General features: G+C 40.4%; 1 protein-coding gene across 4 annotated transcripts in view; it reads left to right on the forward strand.

The window, feature by feature from the left end:
- HECW1 (HECT, C2 and WW domain containing E3 ubiquitin protein ligase 1) overlaps positions 1-22,323 on the forward strand; it is a 444,141-nt gene that overhangs the window by 269,222 nt on the left and 152,596 nt on the right. For all 4 annotated transcript variants that reach the window (XM_072760066.1, XM_072760065.1, XM_072760067.1 and 1 more), the window contains one exon: positions 20,095-20,170. In XM_072760066.1, the coding sequence (XP_072616167.1) occupies positions 20,095-20,170 (76 nt within the window). The remainder of the gene's footprint in view (positions 1-20,094; positions 20,171-22,323) is intronic.

A 22,323-nucleotide genomic window follows, 5' to 3' on the forward strand; every position in this document is an offset into this window, starting at 1 on the left:
GACCTTTTTTCTCTTCTAGACCCTTTCTTTCTCTTTCTAGACTCTTTAGTTTGTCTTTTCTTAAGGACGTAAAGAGCTAACATAAGGTGATTTTGCTTCCATATGCGCACAGTAACTATGGGGTGAGGAAAAAGGGGACTCGTTGGAGGAGGTTTATTCAAGAGCCGGAGAACCTGACTTTTCAAAGAGCTACTTATACTGCGTGTGGTTTTTGGGTGCAATGCTCCCAGATAACCCGCCTTAGGAAGATTCTCCACTGTTCTCTCAGTCCAGATGCGCATGATGAAGTACTTTGAACTAAAAAGAAAATATGGGCAATGTACAGTCCAGGTATAGGATGTGGCGGCTAATGTTTGCTTACAGGTGTCCATATGTGTGTGTGTGTCCGTGTGTGTGCACACACAGGTACATAATTTGTTAGGCTAATAGGAGTAGGAAGTTAAGAGCACACTGAAGACAAACAGAACTGGATTCAAACTCCGGCTCTTTGACCTACTTCACTGTGTGCATCTGAAGGTGGGAATGAGATACCCAACCCCAACAGTTGTACGCGCATTTTTTTCCTGACCCCTTCATGCACTTATTTCCCTACTCTTAAAATCTTAAAAAATAATAATAATAATAATATGGGGGGGCAATGGAATAAAGAAATGGATATTACCATTTCGTCATAATTTTTCTTCTTACTTGGATCATACAAATTAAAATTGGCCTAATGCTTTTCTCATTAGCCACCAAACATTAAAGAAACTATCCCATTACCCTGTATATCCTAAACAGTATGTAGGGAGGTCAAAAAACTGAGATGGGTTTATACTCCTGGCCAGCAGGGTTATTCGTGTAGAGTTAAGGGCCAGAAGTGGGCGTTATGGGTCCAGGGTGTGGTCCTCTATCGGTCGAAGCTCATGTAGCAGCATGAACAAAAGTCAGTGACCACCGTTCTTTACCATCCAAAGTTGTCCTATAACATGGGGGTGAAAGATAATTCTGTTGTGACTCCTGATGATACGATGGCTTCCATATCCTGTAAAAGAGACGCTGCGTCCCACACTCTGGCTTCTCAGTTCCTAACACCAATCTACGCCAGCCATGGGCTCCCGTGGTTCTGCTCCACACCCTCACAGCGCCCGTGACAGCATCGCTTCCAAATCCTCAGTTCCCAGGGTACGTGACTCTTGGGTCATCCCGTCCCCATTGGCAGCCCTCTTCCCCACCCCGCCTCTCGTGTTACTGCTTGGCTACCAGTGTCAATCTAATATATCGTTTGCCCCTTTTAGCCCTGTGTCCCTGTCACCTGGCAAAACCCAGCCCTTGTTAAACCCAGTTCTTACTCCTTACTTGATTCTAGGCTTCAGAAGATCCTTCTGCTAGTCTTAGGAGCACAGATCTGAAGGGCTCTGTAGCTCTCCCCGGAACCTCTCTGCCTTTCCCCCACTCAGAGAAGGCTATGTCACATTTTATTCTTTTTCCTCAAACCTCAGCCCTCCTCCACTTGCCTTCCTTCACTGAGAAGCTGGAGGCGATCAGAACACAACCAACTTGCCCTCCCTCAACCCGTCTCCTAGCCTGCCTGCCTGAGGGCAATGCCCCCTTCCTGTTACCCCTGCCAGGTCAGCCTCCCCACATGTGCAGCATCCCATCCCGTCCTGCCTTCTAAGAAACTCTGATTTCTCTGATTTCTTAGCTGAAATTAGTACCTGTCTCCTGCATAGTCAATTCTCCCCTCTACTGGAACTTTCCCCAGCCATTATGTGATATAACTGCTCAAAACTGCCTTTTTTTCCAAACAGCATTCTTGCATCCCCTTCAAATCCCAGATGGTTTGCCCCTGGATGGTCAACCTACGGCTGCCCCCTTGTTTTCCATTTAATTCTAGCCTCACTGGTTGTCTTTCTGACTCTTGACTACAACAAGCTGGTTTGTCTTCAGGGCCTTTTGCACTTCATATCTCTCTACTTGGAACATTTCCCCAGATATTGACATGACATTCATTCTCTCTGTCTCTCTCTCTCTCTCTCTCTCTCTCTCTCTCTCTGTCTCTCTCCATTTAGGACTTTTCTCAGTATCATCTCCTCAGAGCAGGCTTCTGTAACTACCCAAAGTAAAATATTTGTTCCCCACACACCTCCAGTCGCTCTCCATTCTCTGTCATGCCTTGTTTTGGTTTGTGTTATAATTTTTCTGTGTTTGCTCCCTGTTAGAGTGTAACCTCTAGGGTTTGGGAGGCACCTGCCTGTGCCATTCAGGGCTGTTTCCTGGCACTGGCTAGAACAATACTTGGCATGTGGGAGGCCTCCCCATAAAACATTTGTACCCATTAGGCATGGGTCCATGCCCTGGCTCAGTCACTTCACTTGGTGGCCTTGGACAAGTTACTAAACTTCTTTGAGGTTCAATTCCTGAGTCTACAATGATATAGGTAAGTGACAAAAATAGGACCCACTTCAAACGACTGTTGAAAGATTGTCTGAGGATGAGATGAAATGATGCCTGAGATGCTTTCAGCATTTGTCTATCCTATAGTGTGGATATAGTAAGGCACATTTTTGCCTTAACATAAATATATTTTTACATGAGAATATGTCCTAGAAATTTTAAAGCAAGTCGGTGAGGGGGAAATGGTTTGTGCAGAAGCAAAATCATTTTATAGGCATCTTTTCAGGAATATCTTTCATTTGATGAGGAGTAAATATTGTCACAGTCTCACCAAACACTGAAATGGATGAACCCTGCCATCCCTCTCTGGGTGATCCCTTACATTGCTGCTCTGTTCAGTCAGAGGGAGTGGGGGCCAACAAAGAGCTCTGTGCAGAGGGCAGTCCTTTTCTTTCACTCAGCAGACTTTTGACCCATGTGGAACAGCAGCTGATAATTTACCCAAAGGTTTTCAGTAAATTAATTTAACAACTGTTTTTATAAAGCAAAATTAAAGCAATTTCTTTTTCCCCTCCAACCTCATAGGTTTAGAGGCAAAGACCTAACTCTTGGCACCCTTCCCTCCTTAGCTGCACTTGCTGGTGGTAAAAGACAAAGCCCAGGTCTGCAAGGACAATAGATTTAAGGAATTTCATAATCTATTAGAGCAAGACCCTAAATTCAAAAAGAATGTGACGACAGGGCTCCTCTCGTTCCCTGAGCACCCTCATTTACCACTTAATGGAGCTAGGGCCCCTCCTCTCCATCTCCTTCCACACCATCGGGACCCTCGTCATGCTTTGCCTGGACCATTGCAGTGTCCTCGGTCGTGTGCCTTCTGATTTTATGGTTCTCAGCCTGGACTCACCTAGGGAATTTTAAGGACAGATGCTCATGCCACCCCCCAAGGGTTCACCTCCTTGGGTTTCGAGAGACTTGATGTGGGTACGGAAACCGCCTGTGCTGCAGCCTCCAGGTTGTGACCATGGGAGCCTTCAGAGCACAATCTAAGCGTTGCACTCCTGTCCAGAGCATCACCAAGCTTCTGCAATGAATATGTCTTCCTTTTTAAAGTAAATTTGATGATTTAAATACAAAGTTATTTACCAAAAAATACTTGGATCATACCAAACCTTCAGTGGCTCTCTCTTGCCTGTAGGTAAAGGTCAAATTCCTAAACATATACCACAGTAAACATGAAATAAAAATAAGGCATAAATAAATTTAAATGCCCTACACATGGCAGCACCAGTCTCCATTTCCTGACCCCTGCAGAGTCTCAGGATCACAGCGCTTTCCAGCCCAGGGATGGCAGTGCTTGTGGCTCCTGAACACCAGGCTAGTTTGCATCACTGTGCATTTGCTGCTGCAATTCTCTGCCTGCAGCCTCCTTCCTCCACTTCCTCCCCTGGCTCGTTCCACCTCATCCAAAGATACGCAGTTCAGGAATGTCCATCCTCAAGAGCAAACCTGGACCATACTTCCAACTGCATCGTATTGAAGCAATCCATTGTCTGTCAAAACATCAGCTCCTTAATGGAAGATGCCAAGTCCCCCGTGGCATTGCAGGGCCTCAGGAGAGAGATTGTGGGTGGTTCTCCCTGTGTGACACACACACAGCAGTCCCCTGACCCCATCTCTCCAACTACCATTCTTCTCATCATGTACCTTTGTGGCACCTTTCCCCAACTTCTTTCCCCTGGCTTTCAGAATATACTCTGCCATGGTTTGGCCTTAGCAAAAGTATGATCTATCAGTGCATAAAGCACACAAAATGGTTGTGGATATGGGACCCCAGGAACACAGGGTCATGAAAGAATTGTTACTTAAGGGGAGGTTATCATTCAAGGAGACTAGAGAGGTAAGTTTTATACGTTTATACATATGTATATATGCACATGTACATACATATACATGTTTATAATATGCAACATAAATTATTCTATCTGCTAAATGATGTTTCATACACACATACGTATTTTCAAGAAGTTGAGAGACATAGAATGAATTCATTTTTAGACAGTAGGTTAGTTAGATTTCCAAATGGTATAGTTAGTGTCTTTTTCTTTACCTTCTAAACACCTTTCCAGGTGTTTTAAATTTAAAGCAGTAGATCCAGTTGTTAATCATGAGCTGTCAATCTCGTGCCCCTACAAAGTGTCATAAGAGTCTGAAAACAGGGAAAATTGTGTGTGAGAGTGTGTGTGGACACACGCATGCCCTGCCTTGCCCCAAAGAAGGTATCAGGCTACTCATAGATTATACAAGCATGTACTTGTAGCCAGTGAAGAGTGGGCTCCTGGGTCTGGTGAGCATGATCATGACAAAGGTGGGTACATGTTTTACAGGGGCTGTGGTGGGGGCACACAGCTATGTGGTCCTTGCTAACAGAGGAACACGTCCAGTATACAGTCCATGTTTTACCAGGGGATAAAAACTGGCCACAGTTGCTCAGGAGAAGTACATCTGTTGGTTCTAAGATTGGACAGATACTTCTCACAAGGCATGTGAATGTGCTGAAAATGAGCTCTGGCTCATTTTGGAAATAGAGTGAAGAAGGTTGTATTAGTCTTCTATTGTTGTGTAACAAGCTACCACAAAGCCAGCAGCTTAAAACAGCACATGATGGCTGCATTCTCTGCTCAGTGGACTGTAGATAAATGCAAAATCAAGGCATCAGCCAGGCTGAGTTCTCATCTGGGAATCCCAGGGGGAAGATTCTGCTTTCAAGCTCAGTTTTGTTGGAAGAATTCAGTTCCTTGTGGTTGTAGTTCCCATTCCTTGGTGGCTCATCAAGCAGCAACAGTGCATTAAACCCTTCTCACTCTGGAATTCTGACTCCCCCTCTCTCCCTGGCCTCTAACCCAAATTTAAAGGGCTCATAGTTAGATTAGACACACCTTACAATCTCCCTCTCTCAAAGTCAACTGTGACATATCCCATCACCTAATCACAGGAGTAGTCCCAGAGATGATGCAGGGCTGGTGTACCAGGGGCAGGAAGTCTTGGGGCCCCTCTTAAAATTCTGCTTGCCACAAGGCTTAAAAGCCCCCTCCCTCAGTCCTCTCAGTTTTTTTGTTTTGTTTTGTTTTGTTTTGTTTTTTTCTTGGTGGGAGGGTGAAGATAGAGGAAGAAAGAGAGGAGCAAAGCCAACTCCACCCAGAGTTCCTAACTACCCGTATTATGTAGATTTCGCTCCCAGGGACACACACCGCCTCTGAAGAAGCAGTGCTGTCACATGTCCTTACCCATGAGCTGCCAAGTGCTTGCCGTAAGTTCATCTTTCTCCCAAAGTAACCAGGGAGATGCTCAAAACTCCCTACATGCTTCCCATATCTTCTGAGGGAAGCTTTTCAGGAGTTTTGCCCACGCCCACCTCCCTCTGCCTGCTGTTGCTCTGTAACCCCTAATCCCAGGCCCATGGTCCCTCAGACCAGCTCCAAGATGACGGAGATGTGCTAGTCAGTTGTCTGAGCCAACTGAAGGGTGTAGAAGCTAATACAAGCTTACCACACAGTTGCTTCTATTTTTTTGTCTCATGAAGGCCGGTGTTATTCACAAAATGATTAAAATAGCAGCAGCTTGACATGAATTTGTTGGAAAACTGAGGATAGAAAAACATGGACGAGATTCCAAGTATATTAAATTAATCCAGATGAGCATGGCATAGCAAACAGTGCATTTGTTGACCTGAAGTGTGAATTTATAAGAGACTGACTGAGCAATAAACCAACCCAGACATATGGAAGGCAAGGAGGCAGCTTTCAGACTACCTTGTGGTCACACCTCTTTTTCACAGCCAACCAAACAGGTCTCTCGATTGACCTCTTTATGCTTCACATTCTTTATTATAAAGAATCAAATATTAGATAATCTGCTAACATAATACTTAACAATAAAAGGTCAGAAGCTAAAAAATAAGGAACAGTATAAATAATAACACTGGCCTAATTGGGACCACTTCCTGTGTGCCAGCCCTTGTGCTGAGTGTTTTATATGCACCACCTCATTTATGTCTTGAGGAGAACTCGGAGAGATAGGTTCTGTTCTGCCTTCTGTTTGATAGAAAGGGAAAGAGAATCAGAGAAGTTGATTGTCTTGGCCTGGGCCACACAGTGAGGAAGAGCTGGCAGAGAAAGGGGTGTATGGACTCAGACTCAGCTGTTATCACCCAATAGTATGTCTGCTTATCATAAGCTCCATAAATTTTTTGGTTAAATACCAAAGCAAGAAACAAACTGTGGGAGTGATGTCATCGAGGTAGTGGCATAGGAGATTCCACCTTCTGTCACCCCACAAAGATCCACAGTTCGCTATCCATGAACAGAAACAGCTCTAAGAAAGAAGGAGTCCACTTAAGAAACGTCAGCAACACAGTGAACAAAAGTCCCAAGAATAATCACACAAGGAAGACAACTTTGTTTTGGCTGCATTGTCCACTTCCCCAGGCTGACACTGCTCAGCACCAAGAGGGAACCTCCCCAGGTACAAAGAGTTCCCTTCTCTAGGAAAGGAAGAAAAGAGTGAGTGACCTCAGTCTTTCAAGGCACCAACGAAGGTAGCACTTGGATTTCACCACACCCAGACCAGCAAAGCTGAGCTGTATAGAGATAGCTAAGAACAAGGAAGAAAAGTAGGGTCAACCGTAGCAGCATGCAGCAAGAGCAATTGTAGTTCACAGTGACCTGCTCTCTAGACAAACCCAGCAGCTTTCACCACTGTAACAGGAACTAATGACCAGTTCAGCAGTGGCAGGACCCCTCCAGATTTTACCAGCTTTTGCCCCATAAGTATTTGTGTTTGCCAACACAAACTACCAGAGTCCCTCTTAGCTCAATCTCTACTGCCTCCCAACAGAGCCTGCAAACCACTCTAGCAGCCAGCCTAGGCCTCTGCAGCTATGCAAGTGTAAGATGCCACCCTCAAGCCACATGGCTGATCTTCATCCCTGTGTATACCAAAAATTGTAATAAAAAACAAAAGTCATCATATAATTACAAAGAGGTCTATTTATCAAGAACATATAGCAACTAGATAGATGATAGATAGATGATAGATGATGATGATGATGATAGATATAGATAGATAGATAGATAGATAGATAGATAGATAGATAGATAGATGATAGATAGATAGATCTCAACACATTCCTAAACAATCAACAGGCCAAAGAAGAAATCAAAGGGGAAATTTAAAAATATTTTGAGAAAAAGGAAAATGGAAATACGACATTTCAAGACCTACAGTATGCTGCAAAAGCAGGCTTTTCTTTTTAAAGATTTTTATTCATGAGAGACACTCATGGGGAGCCAGATGCAGGACTTGATCCCAGGACCCAGGATCACGCCCTGAGCCAAAGGCAGATGTTCAACCACTGAGCCACCCAGGCATCCATGCAAAAGCAGTTTTAAGAGGGAATTTTATAGTGATAAATATTTACATTAAGAAAAAAGAATGATTGAATAAACAACCTAAATTCATACTTTAAAGGAAACAGAAAAAAAGAACTAAGCCCAAAGTTAGCAGAAAAAAAGAAATAACAAAAATCCAAGCATGAATAAATGAAGACCCCCCCCAAAAAAATAGAAAACACTAATAAAACAAAGAACTAACTTTTTTGAAAGATACAATCAACAGACCTTTAGACAGACTAAGATCAAAAGAAATAAGACTGGAATAATAAAATCAGAAATGAAAAGAGAAGACATTCTAACTGATACTACAGAAATACAAAGGATAGTAAGTGATTAATGTGAATATTTATACACCAACAAATTTGATAACCTTAGAAGAAATGGAGAAATTCCTAGAGACATACAACCTACCAAACTGAATCATGAAGAAATAAGGATCTGAACAGTTCAATAACAAGCAAGGAGATTGAATCAGTAATCTAAAACCTCACCTCCAAAAAGCCCAGGACCAGATGGTTTCATTGGTTTTTCCTGTCAAATATTTAAAGAATTAACACCAGTGCTTTTCAAACTTAAAAAAATGAAGAGAAAGGAATACCTCCAAACTCATTCTACAAGGCCAGTATTACCCTGAAACCAAAGCCAGATAAGGACACTATAAGAAAGAAAACTGCAGAACAATATCTTTCATAAATATAGATGGAAAAATTCTCAACAAAATATTATCAAACAGAATTTAACAGTACCCTAAAAGGATCATACAATATGACCAAGTGGGATTTATCCTTGGGATGCAAGAATGGTTCATATATACAAATCAATCAATGAGTAAAATAAACAACATAATGAAAAATAAACATCATATGATCATGTGAATAGATGCATAAAAAGCATTTGATAAAATACAACATCCTTTCATGATAAAAAAAAAAATACAACAAATTGGGCATAGAAGAAACATCCCTCAGTATAATAAAGGCTGTATATTACAAGCCCAGAGTGAAAGCCCAATGGTGAAAGGTTGAAAGCTTTTTCTTTACTATCAAGAATAATATAAGGGTTCCCACTTCTGACCTATCCTGGTCAGCGCGGTATTGGAAGTCCTAGCCAGAGTAATCAGGCAAGAAAATGGAATGAATACATCTTAATTGTAAAGGAAAAAGTAAAATTGTCTTTGTTTGCAGTGATATGATCTTTTTTTAAAAAAATACAGTGTTGTATATAGAAAATCCTGAAGACCACGAGAAATCCTGAAGACCATGAGAAAACTGTTAAAACTAATCAGCGAATTCAGTAAAGTTGGAGGATACAAAATCAACATATGGAAATTGGTTGTTTCCACATACTCTCAGAAAATATCAAAGAAATAAAGAGAAAAATCCCATTTACAATAGTATCAAAAACAATTAAATACTTAGAAATACATTCAACCAAGGAAGTAAAGTCTGTACATTGAAAGGTACTAGGCTTGGATGAAAGGAATTAAAGAAAACACCAAAAAAATAGATATTCTATGTTCATGGAGCAAAGAATTAATACCATTAAGTGTTTATAACTACCCAAAGCAACATATAGATTCAGTGCAATATTTTTCAAAATTCCAATAAACCCTAACATTTGTGTGGAGTCACAAAAGACCCTAAATAGTCAAAGTAATCCTGAAAAAGAACAAAGCTAGAGATATTACACTTCGTGATTTTAAACCATACTACAAAGCTTTAGTCATCAGGCCAAGATGGTGCTGGCATACACATAGAAACATAGACCAATGGAAAAGAAACAAGAGCCCAGACATAAATCCTTATATCTATAGTCAACGAATATTTGACAAGGAAGTCAAGATACTCAATGTGGAAAGGACTGTGTCTTCAATAAATGGTACTAGGGAAACTGGATAATCACATGTAGAAAAATGAAGTAGACCTTTATCTCATTCCATTCACAAAAATTAACTCAAAATGGATTAAAACCTGAAGTGAAATACCTGAAACCATACAACTCCTCAAAGAAAACAGAAAAATTTCCTTGACATTGGTCTTGGCAATGATATGCTGGATATGACACCAAAGGCACAAGCAACAAAGCAAAAATTAATAAGTGAGACATCAAACTAAAAAACTTGTGCACGGGAAAAGAAACAATCAACAAAATGAAAAGATAACCTACAGAGTGGGAAAAAGTGTTTGCAAATCATGTATCTGATAAAGTGTCAATATGCAAAATATATAAAGAACTAATAGAACTCAATAGCCAAAAAACAAATAATCCAATTTAAAAATGGGCAGAGGATCTGAATAGACACTTCTCCGAAGAAGACATACAGATAGGCAACAAACACATGAAAAGATGCACAACATCACTCATCAACAGGGAAACATAAATCAAAACCACAGTGAATTATCACCTCACAACTATTAAAATGGCCATCAAAAAGATAAGAGAAAATGCTGGTGGGGATGTGGAGAAACAGGAATCCTTGTGCACTGTTGGCTGGATTGTAAATTGATGCAGCCACTCTGGAAAGCAGTATAGAGGCTCCTCAAAAAATTTTTATAAAGGGGATCTTAGTGGTTCAGCGCCTGCCTTTAGCCCAGGGCGTGATCCTGGGGACCCGGGATCGAGTCCCACGTTGGGCTCCCTGCATGGAGCCTGCTTCTCCCTCTGCCCATGTCTCTGCCTCTCTCTCTCTCTCTATGTCTATCATGAATAGATAAATAAAATCTTTTTAAAAAGTAAAAAAGATTTTCCATATACTCTGACAATCCCACTTCTGGTATATATCCAAAAATATGAAAACAGGGTCTTGAAGAGATATGTGCACTGCCATGTTCATTGCCGCATTTTCAGAGCAGCCAAACTGTGGGAACAACCTAAGTGTTCATCAATGAGTGAACAGGTCAAGAAAATATGATATATGTGTATGTATATATGTGTGTGTATATATATGAGATTATTCAGCCATAAGAAAGAAGGAAATCCTGCTATTTGCAACAACAACATGGAGGGATCTTGAGAGCATTGTGTTAAGTGAGATAAGTCAGACAGAGAAAGACAGATACTATATGGTATCACTTGCATATGGAATCTAAAAGAGCTAAATTCATGGAAACAGAGTAGGAGAGTAGTGGTTACCGTGGGTGGAGAGTGGAGGGGAGATTTTGGTCGAAGGGCACAACTTTCATTATAAGTTAAATTAAATTCTGAGGATCTGATGTTGAGCATGATGATTATAGTTAATAATACTATATTATTGTGGACATTGCTGCTAGAAACATCGGAGTGCAGGTGTCCCGGCGTTTTTTTGTTTTGTTTTGTTTTGGGTTTTTGTTTTGTTTTGTTTTGTTTTTTTGTCCCGGCGTTTCATTGCATCTGTATCTTTGGGGTAAATCCCAATAGTGCAATTGCTGGGTCGTAGGGCAGGTCTATTTTTAACTCTTTGAGGAACCCCCACACAGTTTTCCAGAGTGGCTGCACCAGTTCACATTCCCACCAACAGTGCAAGAGGGTTCCCTTTTCTCCGCATCCTCTCCAACATTTGTGGTTTCCTGCCTTGTTAATTTTCCCCATTCTCACTGGTGTGAGGTGGGATCTCATTGTGGTTTTGATTTGTATTTCCCTGATGGCAAGTGATGCAGAGCATTTTCTCATGTGCGTGTTGGCCATGTCCATGTCTTCCTCTGTGAGATTTCTCTTCATGTCTTTTGCCCATTTCACGATTGGATTGTTTGTTTCTTTGGTGTTGAGTTTACTAAGTTCTTTATAGATCTTGGAAACTAGCCCTTTATCTGATACGTCATTTGCAAATATCTTCTCCCATTCTGTAGGTTGTCTTTTAGTTTTGTTGACTGTATCCTTTGCTGTGCAAAAGCTTCTTACCTGGATGAAGTCCCAATAGTTCATTTTTGCTTTTGTTTCTTTTGCCTTCGTGGATGTATCTTGCAAGAAGTTACTGTGGCTGAGTTCAAAAAGGGTGTTGCCTGTGTTCTCCTCGAGGATTTTGATGGAATCTTGTCTCACATTTAGATCTTTCATCCATTGGATCCATCCAATGGATCTTTCATCCATTTTGAGTTTATCTTTGTGTATGGTGCAAGAGAGTGGTCTAGTTTCATTCTTCTGCATGTGGATGTCCAATTTTCCCAGCACCATTTGTTGAAGAGACTGTCTTTCTTCCAATGGATAGTCTTTACTCCTTTATCGAATATTAGTTGACCATAAAGTTCAGGGTCCACTTCTGGGTTCTCTATTCTGTTCCATTGATCAATAGCCAAACTGTGGAAGGAGCCTCATTGTCCATCAAAAGATGAATGGATAAAGAAGATGTGGTCTATGTATACAATGGAATATTCCTCAGCCATTAGAAACGACAAATACCCACCATTTGCTTCAACGTTGGTGGAACTGGAGGGTATTATGCTGAGTGAAATAAGTCAATCGGAGAAGGACAAACATTATATGGTCTCACTCATTTGGGGAATATAAATAATAGCGAAAGGGAATATAAGGGAAGGGAGAAGAAGTGTGTGGGAAATATCAGAAAGGCAGACAGAACATAAAGACTCCTAACTCTGGGAAACGAACTAGGGGTGGTGGAAGGGGAGGAGGGCGGGGGGTGGGGGTGAATGGGTGACGGGCACTGAGGGGGGCACTTGACGGGATGAGCACTGGGTATTATTCTGTAAGTTTGCAAATTGAACAACAATAAAAAATAAATTTATTATTAAAAAAATAATAATAATACTATATTATGAACTTGAAAGTTACTGAGAGTAGATCTTAAATGTTCTTACCACAAAAATGAAATAGAAGTTATAGGACATGATGGAGGTGTTAGATAACACTGTGGTTGTAATCATTTTGCAGTATATACGCGTATCAGACCAGTACATTGTACTACTTAAGCTTATAATGTTATGTTATATGTCATGTTATATGTCAATTATATCTCAAAGCTAGGGGAAAAAATAATTTGACAGGGTTTCAACAAGAACAAACAACTGTGGCATATACAATGGATTATTCAGGCATAAAGAGGATTAATATGCTGATGGATGTTGCCACATGGGCAAACCGTGTGATGGCTAATTTTATGTGTCAACTTGACAGGGACACAGAGTGCCCTAATGTTTGGTCAAACATTATTCTGGGTTTTTCTGTGAGGGTACTTTTGGGTGAGCTTAACATTTCTATTGATAGACTGAATCAGATCGCCCTCCCTGATGTCCATGGGCCTCATTCTATGAACTGAAGACTTGAAGAGAACAAAAAACCTAACCTCCTCCTACCTAACTGCCTTCTAGCTGGGATGTCAGTTTTTCCCTGCCTTTGGTCTCAGACTGAATCATCAGCCCTTCCTGGGTCTCGAGGCTGCTGGCTTTCAGACTGGAACTTCTCCCATCAGCTCTCTGGAGTCTCTAGCTTGCTGACTGCAGATGTTAGATTTGTAAACTTCCATAAATATGTGACCCAATTCCTTATTATATGTATGCATACACACACACACACACACCCTATTGGTTCTGTTTTTCTGGAAAACCCTGATTCATACGAACTTCAAAAGCATTACACTAAGTGAAAGAATCCAATCACAAAAGACCATATATTGTATGATTCCAGTTATATGAAATATAGAAAACATGTAAGTCCATGGAGATAGCAAACTGGAAGCTTCCTGGGGAGGAGAGGAGGATGAGAAGAAAATGCTTACTGGGCATTAGGTATAAGGTTTTACTTGGAGTCCTTGAAACGTTTAAGAACTAGATAGAAGGGTGGTTGAACAACACTGTGAATATTAAATGCTACTGAATTGTTCCATTTAAAATGGTCAATTTGGGGGGCACCTGGGTGGCTCAGTCATTGAGCATCTGTCTTTGGCTCAGGTGGTGATCCCAGGGGCCAGGGATCGAGTCCTACATTAGGCCTCTTCCTCTGCCTATGTGTCTGCCTCTCTGTGTGTGTCCCTCATGAATAAATAAATAGTCTTTATCCATAGGGACATAAATGCATACTCGCATATACACACACACATTTACATACACATCAGAGCAAGGATTCAAAAGCTTTCAGGGAGTCAACTGGTACTACATTTATGGAATCTAAAATGCTGTGGATATTAAGATGCATCATTGATATTCATTCCACCATGCTGGAAAAAGCTTTCCAATTGTAATTATAAGATACATCAATGATTAGCCACATCCTGATTTCACAGCATTAACATGGAAAGCAATGAGTGTCTTAGGTTTGGTGAAGGCGGCTCCAGAGAGGAGGCCTGGGAAGATATGGTATTGCTGCTTTTCAGTTTCAGTTGCTTGCTGCTGGATATGCTGAAAAAAATCTGAAACCCACATTTTAAATAAATACTTTGATTTTTAAAAATACATTGGAAACTAATTCTTTAAAAAACTCAGTTGCAGGGCACCTGGGTGGCTCAGTGGTTGAGCATCTGCCTTTGGCTCAGGTCATGATCCCAGGGTCCTAGGCCTTCCTGTGGGGAGTCTGCTTCCCCCTCTGCCTATGTCTCTAGCTCTCTCTCTGTGTCTCATGAATAAATAAAATCTTTAAAAATAATAATAAAATAAAATTCAATTGTTGTATTGGTTAAAGAAAACATGTCATGGGGCCATATAGCCTGCAGCCTCACTTGTGCGCAGTGAGGGCAAGAGTGCCTTTTGCCGGTTAAACCAGGCAACAGTGATCACTTCACAGAGAACAGAGAGTAGAGCGAAGAACCCATCACAGACTGAGGAACCAACTGGCTAGGTGATTGTTATCCAGATAAGGAAGTGAGATCTGCAGAGAATTGGATTGTTTGTCCCTAATCGGTACAAGGCTTGAGCAGTGGGCATGGGGCCTCCATGGGCCAAGGTATCACAGAACTTGCTTCTGGTGCTTGGAAGATAGTTTGAGATAAGAGTTACAGACAAATCTAAGACGTTTTTCTATTACCATTTGAAAGAAGTAGACACAAGACTGATGCTTTTCCAAGTGTGGTCCCCCCAACAGCATTAGAAACTTGGTAGAAATGCAGACTCGTGGGCCTTCCTCAAACCTACTGAATCAGACCTTTTGAGATGAGGCCCGGCAATCTATAGTTTATCAAGCTCTGCAGGTGAGTCTGATGCCTGGGACCTCAAGGACCTCAGCCCCAGAACAAACAGAATGACTCAACTATGTCTTAGAATTTGGGAGAGTTTGTTATACCCCTATTTTCAGAACAGTCTGCACTACACAAGAAACTATGTCTTAAAAAGTAGCTAGAAAAGGTACACCTGGGAGGCTCAATGGTTGAGCGTCTGGTTGCTTAAGGTGTGACACTGGGGTCCTAGGATCGAGTTCTGTATCAGGCTCCCTGTGAGGAGCCTGCTTCTCCCACTGCCTGTGTCTCTGCCGCTCTCTGTGTGTCTGTCATGAATAAATAATTAAAACCTTTCCAAAAATAGCTAGAAAAACTAAAAATCATCAGGGAACACCCAGGATTTGCTTACTTCCAGCCAGCATTCTCATTGGTGTGGTGCTTCTTACAGTCTCCTCACTTTCTTCATCGAGAGCCAAATGCCTAGCCTCTCACACAGGGCAGCCCTTTGCCCCAAACACATTTGCTCCTGGCTAATATCCGCAATCTTATATGGCCCAAAGTAGTCAGAGAAAGAAGATCATCCCTAAATAACTAACATGTTTTGTTCAATTCACATGGTGAAAACTAGGAGGAATCCCTCGTTTTTCCAACCCTTCTCTTTTTGCCCATAGTGTTTAGCAGCAGAGCCCTGAGATTAGGAAGCCCATGTCTTGCCATCAAGGCAATGAAGTAGGAGCAGTGAACACTCTGGAAGCTGGCTTGGTGACAGCAGCATCAGAAGGCAGAGAGAAACAGAGAGAATAGGAACAGATTGAGAGCTGAGCCACCAGCCTGGGTCTGAAGAAATGGCCTCATGGGGTTGACAGACTGTGACAGGTTCTGCAACTCATTCTATTCAAGTCAGAGGAACCAAAGATTGATTCATCCCAGGTGAATTTTGGGAAGTCAACAAATTGTTCTGAGCTCAGTTTTCATATTTGTGAACTGGTGGTGAGTGAATGATGCGTCATTTGCAAACCGTTAAAAGAGTGTGTCTGGAAGAACTGGCTCTGTGCTTGGCACATAATCAGGTTTCATTGCTGTTACTTGTCTCTTGCCCCCTTCCAAGGGCCTTGTAAGTCTCCCACCACAGGTGTCCCTTTGGCTTGGGCCAATTGCCTGGGATGTGGCTGTTAAAATTTAATACTTTATTCTTTTATGCCCCTAAAGATGACTTTGCACTTTAGGTTTATGGACCTTTCTGCTGGAGAACTTGAAATGAGTTGCTTAACCACCAGATAATTGTATTATGAGGATTCAATGGAGCAAATATACTCAAAAGTGCCCTATAAATATTTCTAGTACATTTCTCTGTTTATTATTTGCATATTTGGATACTTCAGAGCTTTGGTGGTAGGAATGGAACTTGGGACTTGGATTTGTTTGATATTTTTGATGTTTTTTAAGGTGACTTGGAAGCGTATCAGATTATTTGCTAGATTTTCCTTGGAGGCAAAAGATATTGAACTGTGCAGGAATCACTGATCTCTGATCTAAAACGGAACCTGTAATTCCCTGCTCTCGGCTGCTAATATGCCACAGCTTGGACATTTTATTATCTGTAGTGGAGTGTTAGTTTGGCACCTGATTTTTAGTTTAGATGCACGTTATCAATCTATGGAGCCCAGCACTTTTCATTTATAGGAAAATCAGAGTTATCTGGGTTAGGTAAATAAATAAAGGTTCAGTGAAGTCATGAATCTCAATTTCTGACATCATTGTTGGTTTAATTGTTCTGTAACTAAACAAACCCTGTCAGCATTTTTAGGGTGAAGAGTCATTCTACAATGATTTGAAAATAATTGTGGATGTACAAATGGAGTTAATGCATCAGAATTGGGCATAATGCACTCACACCCCTGTTGGAAATGCCGGGTGTGCTACATGGAGCTTTTCCAGCTTTTACTTGAGGAAGAAAAGCCAGGTCTGGGATGTTCAGAGAAACAACTGAGTCACCTTTCACATGCAAGAGGGTTCTTTGAAAATTCCTTTTTTACCTCAAAATACACACCTATTTTGTATTCAACTCTAACTCTCTTCATATATGTCTTTAGATTAGTTTTGGCCTAAATTTTGAGTACAGTCGATGCTCCATGACAGGCACCCTAGCCCCCGGGCACACCTGCCTACCTCTGGGAAGGAGAGTGCACCTGTCTGAGAAAACTCAGTGTCCTCAGAGACTGGAAGATGGAGGATGCAGGCCAACATGCTTATGTGACCGTGTGTTTGAGGCACGTGTGTTTCCAGCAAACAGCCTCATCTTCATGAGGTGGTACCATGAAAGGAAAAGTAGAGTTTAAAAAACATGGCAGCATTAAGGTGGACGGGGCCTAGTCCTCCCAGCTACACATCTTCATACCACTGAAGCAGGAGGTCCCCTGCCAGGGCCAAAAGGCCTGATCTCCACTCTATTTTGTACTGAATTGTACTTTGGGAGTATGCAACAGTGGTGTGGACTCATACTTGTAACCCTTCAAGCAGGTGGACATAAAGAGAAAAGGAGAATGGGAGTAGGAGAGATGCATCAGAATTAACCCCAGAGCCCTTAATTCAATGCCAAGGGCCTTCTCAGTATCCTACGGGATCTTCCACACACCACCAACAGATCCGGCTTTGAATCCGTGAAGCCATTTGCCAAGCAGGCTTTGTTGTGGAAACATTTGTGTGTGAAACAAACAGGGCTGCATCTGAGAGGGGATCTCAGGACCCAGCACCCACTGGTTAGAGTAACCGTGAGGCATCAGACCCGAGGAAGAGCTCAGGGAAGTAAGAGAACGTGTGGACCTGAGAAGATGAGCAGTCTGGTAATGTGCCTCATCATCACCTGTGTTGGAGGCTGAACTATCCTGCTGAGTCTTCACACTGTCTTCCCAGTCAACAAATGGTAGAGTGTTTGTAACCTCAGACTCGCCCCTGGAACTCACCTCAAGCAAGAAGTCAGGATGCAGAACCTTCCTGAGACAGACAAGCCTCTTTACTTCCTGGAAAATGTTTATCCCAGCTGCTATTGCCTGTCTGTTCGTATCATCAACGTGGTGCCAAGATGACTTTGTAAATAATGTTAGCAGAAAGCCATGAGTGAAGTCGACTTCCATGGAGCTTTAGATGTGTGTCTCGCCTTGGAGCTTAGTAGCTTCTGAAAAATACACATTTCTCTTTTTGTCTATATGTCTCTTTTTGAGGCCATAAACATGAAGAACCTTTTTATAAATACCCTGGATAGCAGAGGAATATTTAAATATGAAGAAGCAAAATATTCATGCTTTAAACATGAAGGAATGCACATACTATTCTTTGTTATAATTGCATGTTTAAGCTCATGTTAGCCTATTATGAAATGCATAGTTTAATCCTACACTTTTTGAAATTGGAATCCACATAGTTTAGACTTATAATTCTACAAGTCTATATTAAAAGTATAGTTTTTGTTGTGTCTTCAAGGCACTTCTATTCTGAGAAGATAAGCTACATGTTGGTACCTTTAAACTAGAATTAGGAAGATAATTGTCATTGTCCTACTTAGGTCGGTACCGCAGTATAAGGGGTGTGGCCAGCCTGCCAAGAGCTCCTATGGCCTTTGTCTGCACACAGGCCTGACAAAGAAGAAAAATATATGACATTAAGGAATTTTGATTTATGCCTACATGTATAGGCCACTTCAAGAGTCAAGAGAGTGGTCCAGCCTGAGGATGCAGTTTCTGAGCTATTTGTTGACCTCTGTTGCCCTGTGTCATCCAGGCAATGTGAAGAACAAAGGGTAGGAAGGATCAGGCTTTCCAAATTGAAGGACATAATGCCTTGGAACCAGCTCACATTCCCAACCCACAAATCACAGGCCATGTCTTCCTCTGATTCTTTATTATCCAATGAGACTCTTAGAGAACAGACCTGTCTCTTACATCACTTGATGCCAAGATCCATTCCATATGCCCCTGCTAAGCAGCCCAGCAGCCCTGAGATGCACCTTACATTTGGGTCTGAAGGCAGGCATACAGAGGAGATTTGCACATAAGCTGCAGCCAAGCATATAGGCACACCAGGGGCACCAGCTTCAATGTGCAGAGGTATTCTTAAAATCTCTTTGTACTCTCCTGGGCCAAAGCTGTAGCCCTAGTGATGCCCAGTCATTACACTCAAGTCTTATAAAGGTAACTTGATGGTAACATCCAATCACAGTCTTATAGCATCAAGGCTACTGAAAGGCAGTAGAAAGAGAAACAAGCCATGCAACCTACAACAAATAGACTGAGCTAGAGGTCATCAAGTTTTCTATTTTTTTCCTTCTTTGGTACAGATTATCTTCTAAAAAGTAGACACTGTATGAATTTGCTTAATACTTTGATTTTTAAAGTTATTTTCTTCAAATGCAATGTAACAAACAGTAAATCTGCGTTGAATAAATGTTCAGAATCATTACTGAACAGAACTTTCCTAGAAGAAAATGTAAGCAAGGACTCCAGCTGTTCTGTTTAATACATTAGCAGATAGATATGTATTGAGCAATGAGGGAAAATAAAACATTTTAGCAACCTGGCTTTCAAATACCTACTAGACTTACAGATAACCCATGTAACAATTATGTTCTGAAATTTCCCAGGAAAGCAATTAAATAAGAGAGACATCAGAGTAGTTTCTTAATACTATGCTCAGGCTCTTCCCTAATACATAAGATTTCCTGGAAATCCCTAGATAATAATACAGATCAGAAGAAATGAAGGTACAGCAGTTTAATAGTATACTTTGCTAAATAGAAACACATTATAATTACAAGAGTAAACATCTATTGACCTATCCTTCTATTGCCTTAGGGTCTGCTTTAATAAATACTTTTTGCAAATTTGAATGTGAAAAGATGTTGTTTACATAAGTAGTTACAAAGAGCTTCTAATATTACAGTAATTGTGTTTGTTGATTTCCATTACTCTGAAAAATACCCTTCATCCCCACTAGCAGATCCTCTATTACTGGGAAAGACGTTAGATTGCTAGAAGCTTGTTTTAATCAATAGTAGCCTAATAAAATCACAACACTGTTGTGTTTGTAGGCTGTAGTTGGAAAAATAACTGTGATTAAGCATGTTTGTTTTGCAGTGTGAGTATATATTTCAATGCTTGTTTTGCTTGTCTCCCATTTTCCTTCTTCTTACAGATTTTTAAAAGCATTGGCTCTGATGAGACTGTCCAAGGGCAAGGAAGTCGGAGGCTGATCAGCTTTTCTCTCTCAGGTATGTTTTGCTCACCTGAAGGCCCTGTGGAGACAATATGAAGGTCAACCGGCAGTCAGGAGACCTACTTCAATTTGACTCTTACCTACATAGAGGTTACTGCACCTCTATGTGCCTCAAATGCTCATCTGTAAAAAAATAAAAATAAAAATATCTGCTCCATTTTCCTTGACCTCATAAAAATATTGAAGTAATAGATGCTAAATTTGAGATGATGAGAAGAAAAGCTGTAATTTTACTTTGCCTCCATCGTCACTAAGATTATCTAAAACTTTATTAAGTGGAGATAGGGGAAAGCCTGGGGAGGGAAGCAGCCAGCAGACTCCTTGTCTAAATGAAATTTCACATGAAGTTCAATTGGTAAAACAGATAAGAATTAAGCTGCTCATAAAAGAATGTTTGTGGAAAAGTTAGTGATATCCAAATAAATATATAATTTAGTTAATAGTATTTAGTTGAGTGATCTAATTTCTTAGCTTTCATAATGGACCATAGTTCTGTAATAAATTAACAATGAGGCAAACTGGATAAAATTATGTGGAAAATCTTTGTACTATCTCTGCAACTCTTCTGTAAATCTAGAATAATTCCAAAATTAAAAGTATATATATATAAAAAAAACTAAGTTACCCTACCTAAAATGATATACAAAGCTCAGAGCCCTATATACTAAATTCTATCCTAAGCAATGTTTGAGGAGACACGATGGCATGAAGCTCTAGGACTCCAAAGAACACAATTGGAAAACTGCTTGCCTTTGCTTGTCAAATCAATAAATGTTGCAGGCCACGAATGTCAGAGATCTAAGACCACAGACATGAAATACATGAGTGTCCTTGGGAGACAGTCAGTCAACTGGCATTTTCATGTTAAATGAGCCCTGATAAAAAAATGTATGCCTAAAGATCCATTGGTAAACAATTACAGCAAGATTGCAGGATACAAGATTAATGCAAAAAAGTCAATTTCTTTTCTGTATGCCAGCAATGAACAAATGGATTTTGAAATTAAACACACAATGCCTTTTTATATTAGTACCCCCCAAAAATTAAATACTTTGATATAAACCTAACAAAATATGTACAAGGTCTATATGAGAAAAACTACAAAACTGATGAATAAAATTAAAGAACTAAAGAATGGAGAGACATGCCATGCTGATAGAGTAAAAAACTCAGTATTGTCAAGAATTTGATTTTTTTATAGAATTTATAGAATGATTCTATAAATTTAATTGCAATCCCAATTAAAACACCAGTAAGGCATTTTGTGGATATTAATTAAATGACTCTAAAATTTATAGAGAGAGAGAAAAGACTCAGAATAGCCAACATAATATTGAAGGAGCAGATTGAAGCTGGAGAGCTTACCTCCTCAACATCAAGACTTACCACAATCCTGGTAATCAAGACAGTCATATTTGTGAAAGAATAGATAAATAGATCAATGGAACAGAATAGAATATCCAGAAATAGACCCACATAAATTTAGTCAACTGACCATTGACAAAGGAACAATGGCAATACAGTAGAACAGACAGTCTTTTCAACAAATGGTACTAGAACTACTGGATATCTACATGCAAAAAAAAAGAATCTATATCCAGAACTTAATCCTTTACAAAAATCAACTCAACCTACTAAAAAACTGTAAGAACTAATAAATTCTGTCAAGTTGCAGGATACAAAATCAAAATACAAAAATCTGCTGTGTTTTTGTACTAATAATGAATTCTCAGAAAGAGAAATTAAGAAAACAATCTCATTTACAATTGTATCAAAAAGACTAAAATACCTGGAATAAATGGTAACTGAGGAAAGAAATACCTATACACTGAAAATAAGGAAAAAATGATGAAAGAAATTGAAGAAGACACAAATAAATGGGAAGATAGCCCATGCTCATGGATGAGAAGAATTAAGATAAGTAAAATGCCCATACTACTCAGAGCAATCTACACATTCAATGCAATCTCTGTTGATATTCCAATGGCACTTTTCACAGAAATAGAACAAAAAATTCTAATTTGTATGGAACTACAAAAGATCCCAAACAACCAAAGAAATCTGAAGAAAGAAGAGCAAAGTTGGAGGAATCATGATTCCTGATTTCAAGCTATATTACAAAACTATATATATATATCAAAATGTAAG

This window comes from Vulpes vulpes, chromosome 5 (assembly GCF_048418805.1).
Source record: "Vulpes vulpes isolate BD-2025 chromosome 5, VulVul3, whole genome shotgun sequence".
Lineage (NCBI taxonomy): Eukaryota > Metazoa > Chordata > Mammalia > Carnivora > Canidae > Vulpes > Vulpes vulpes.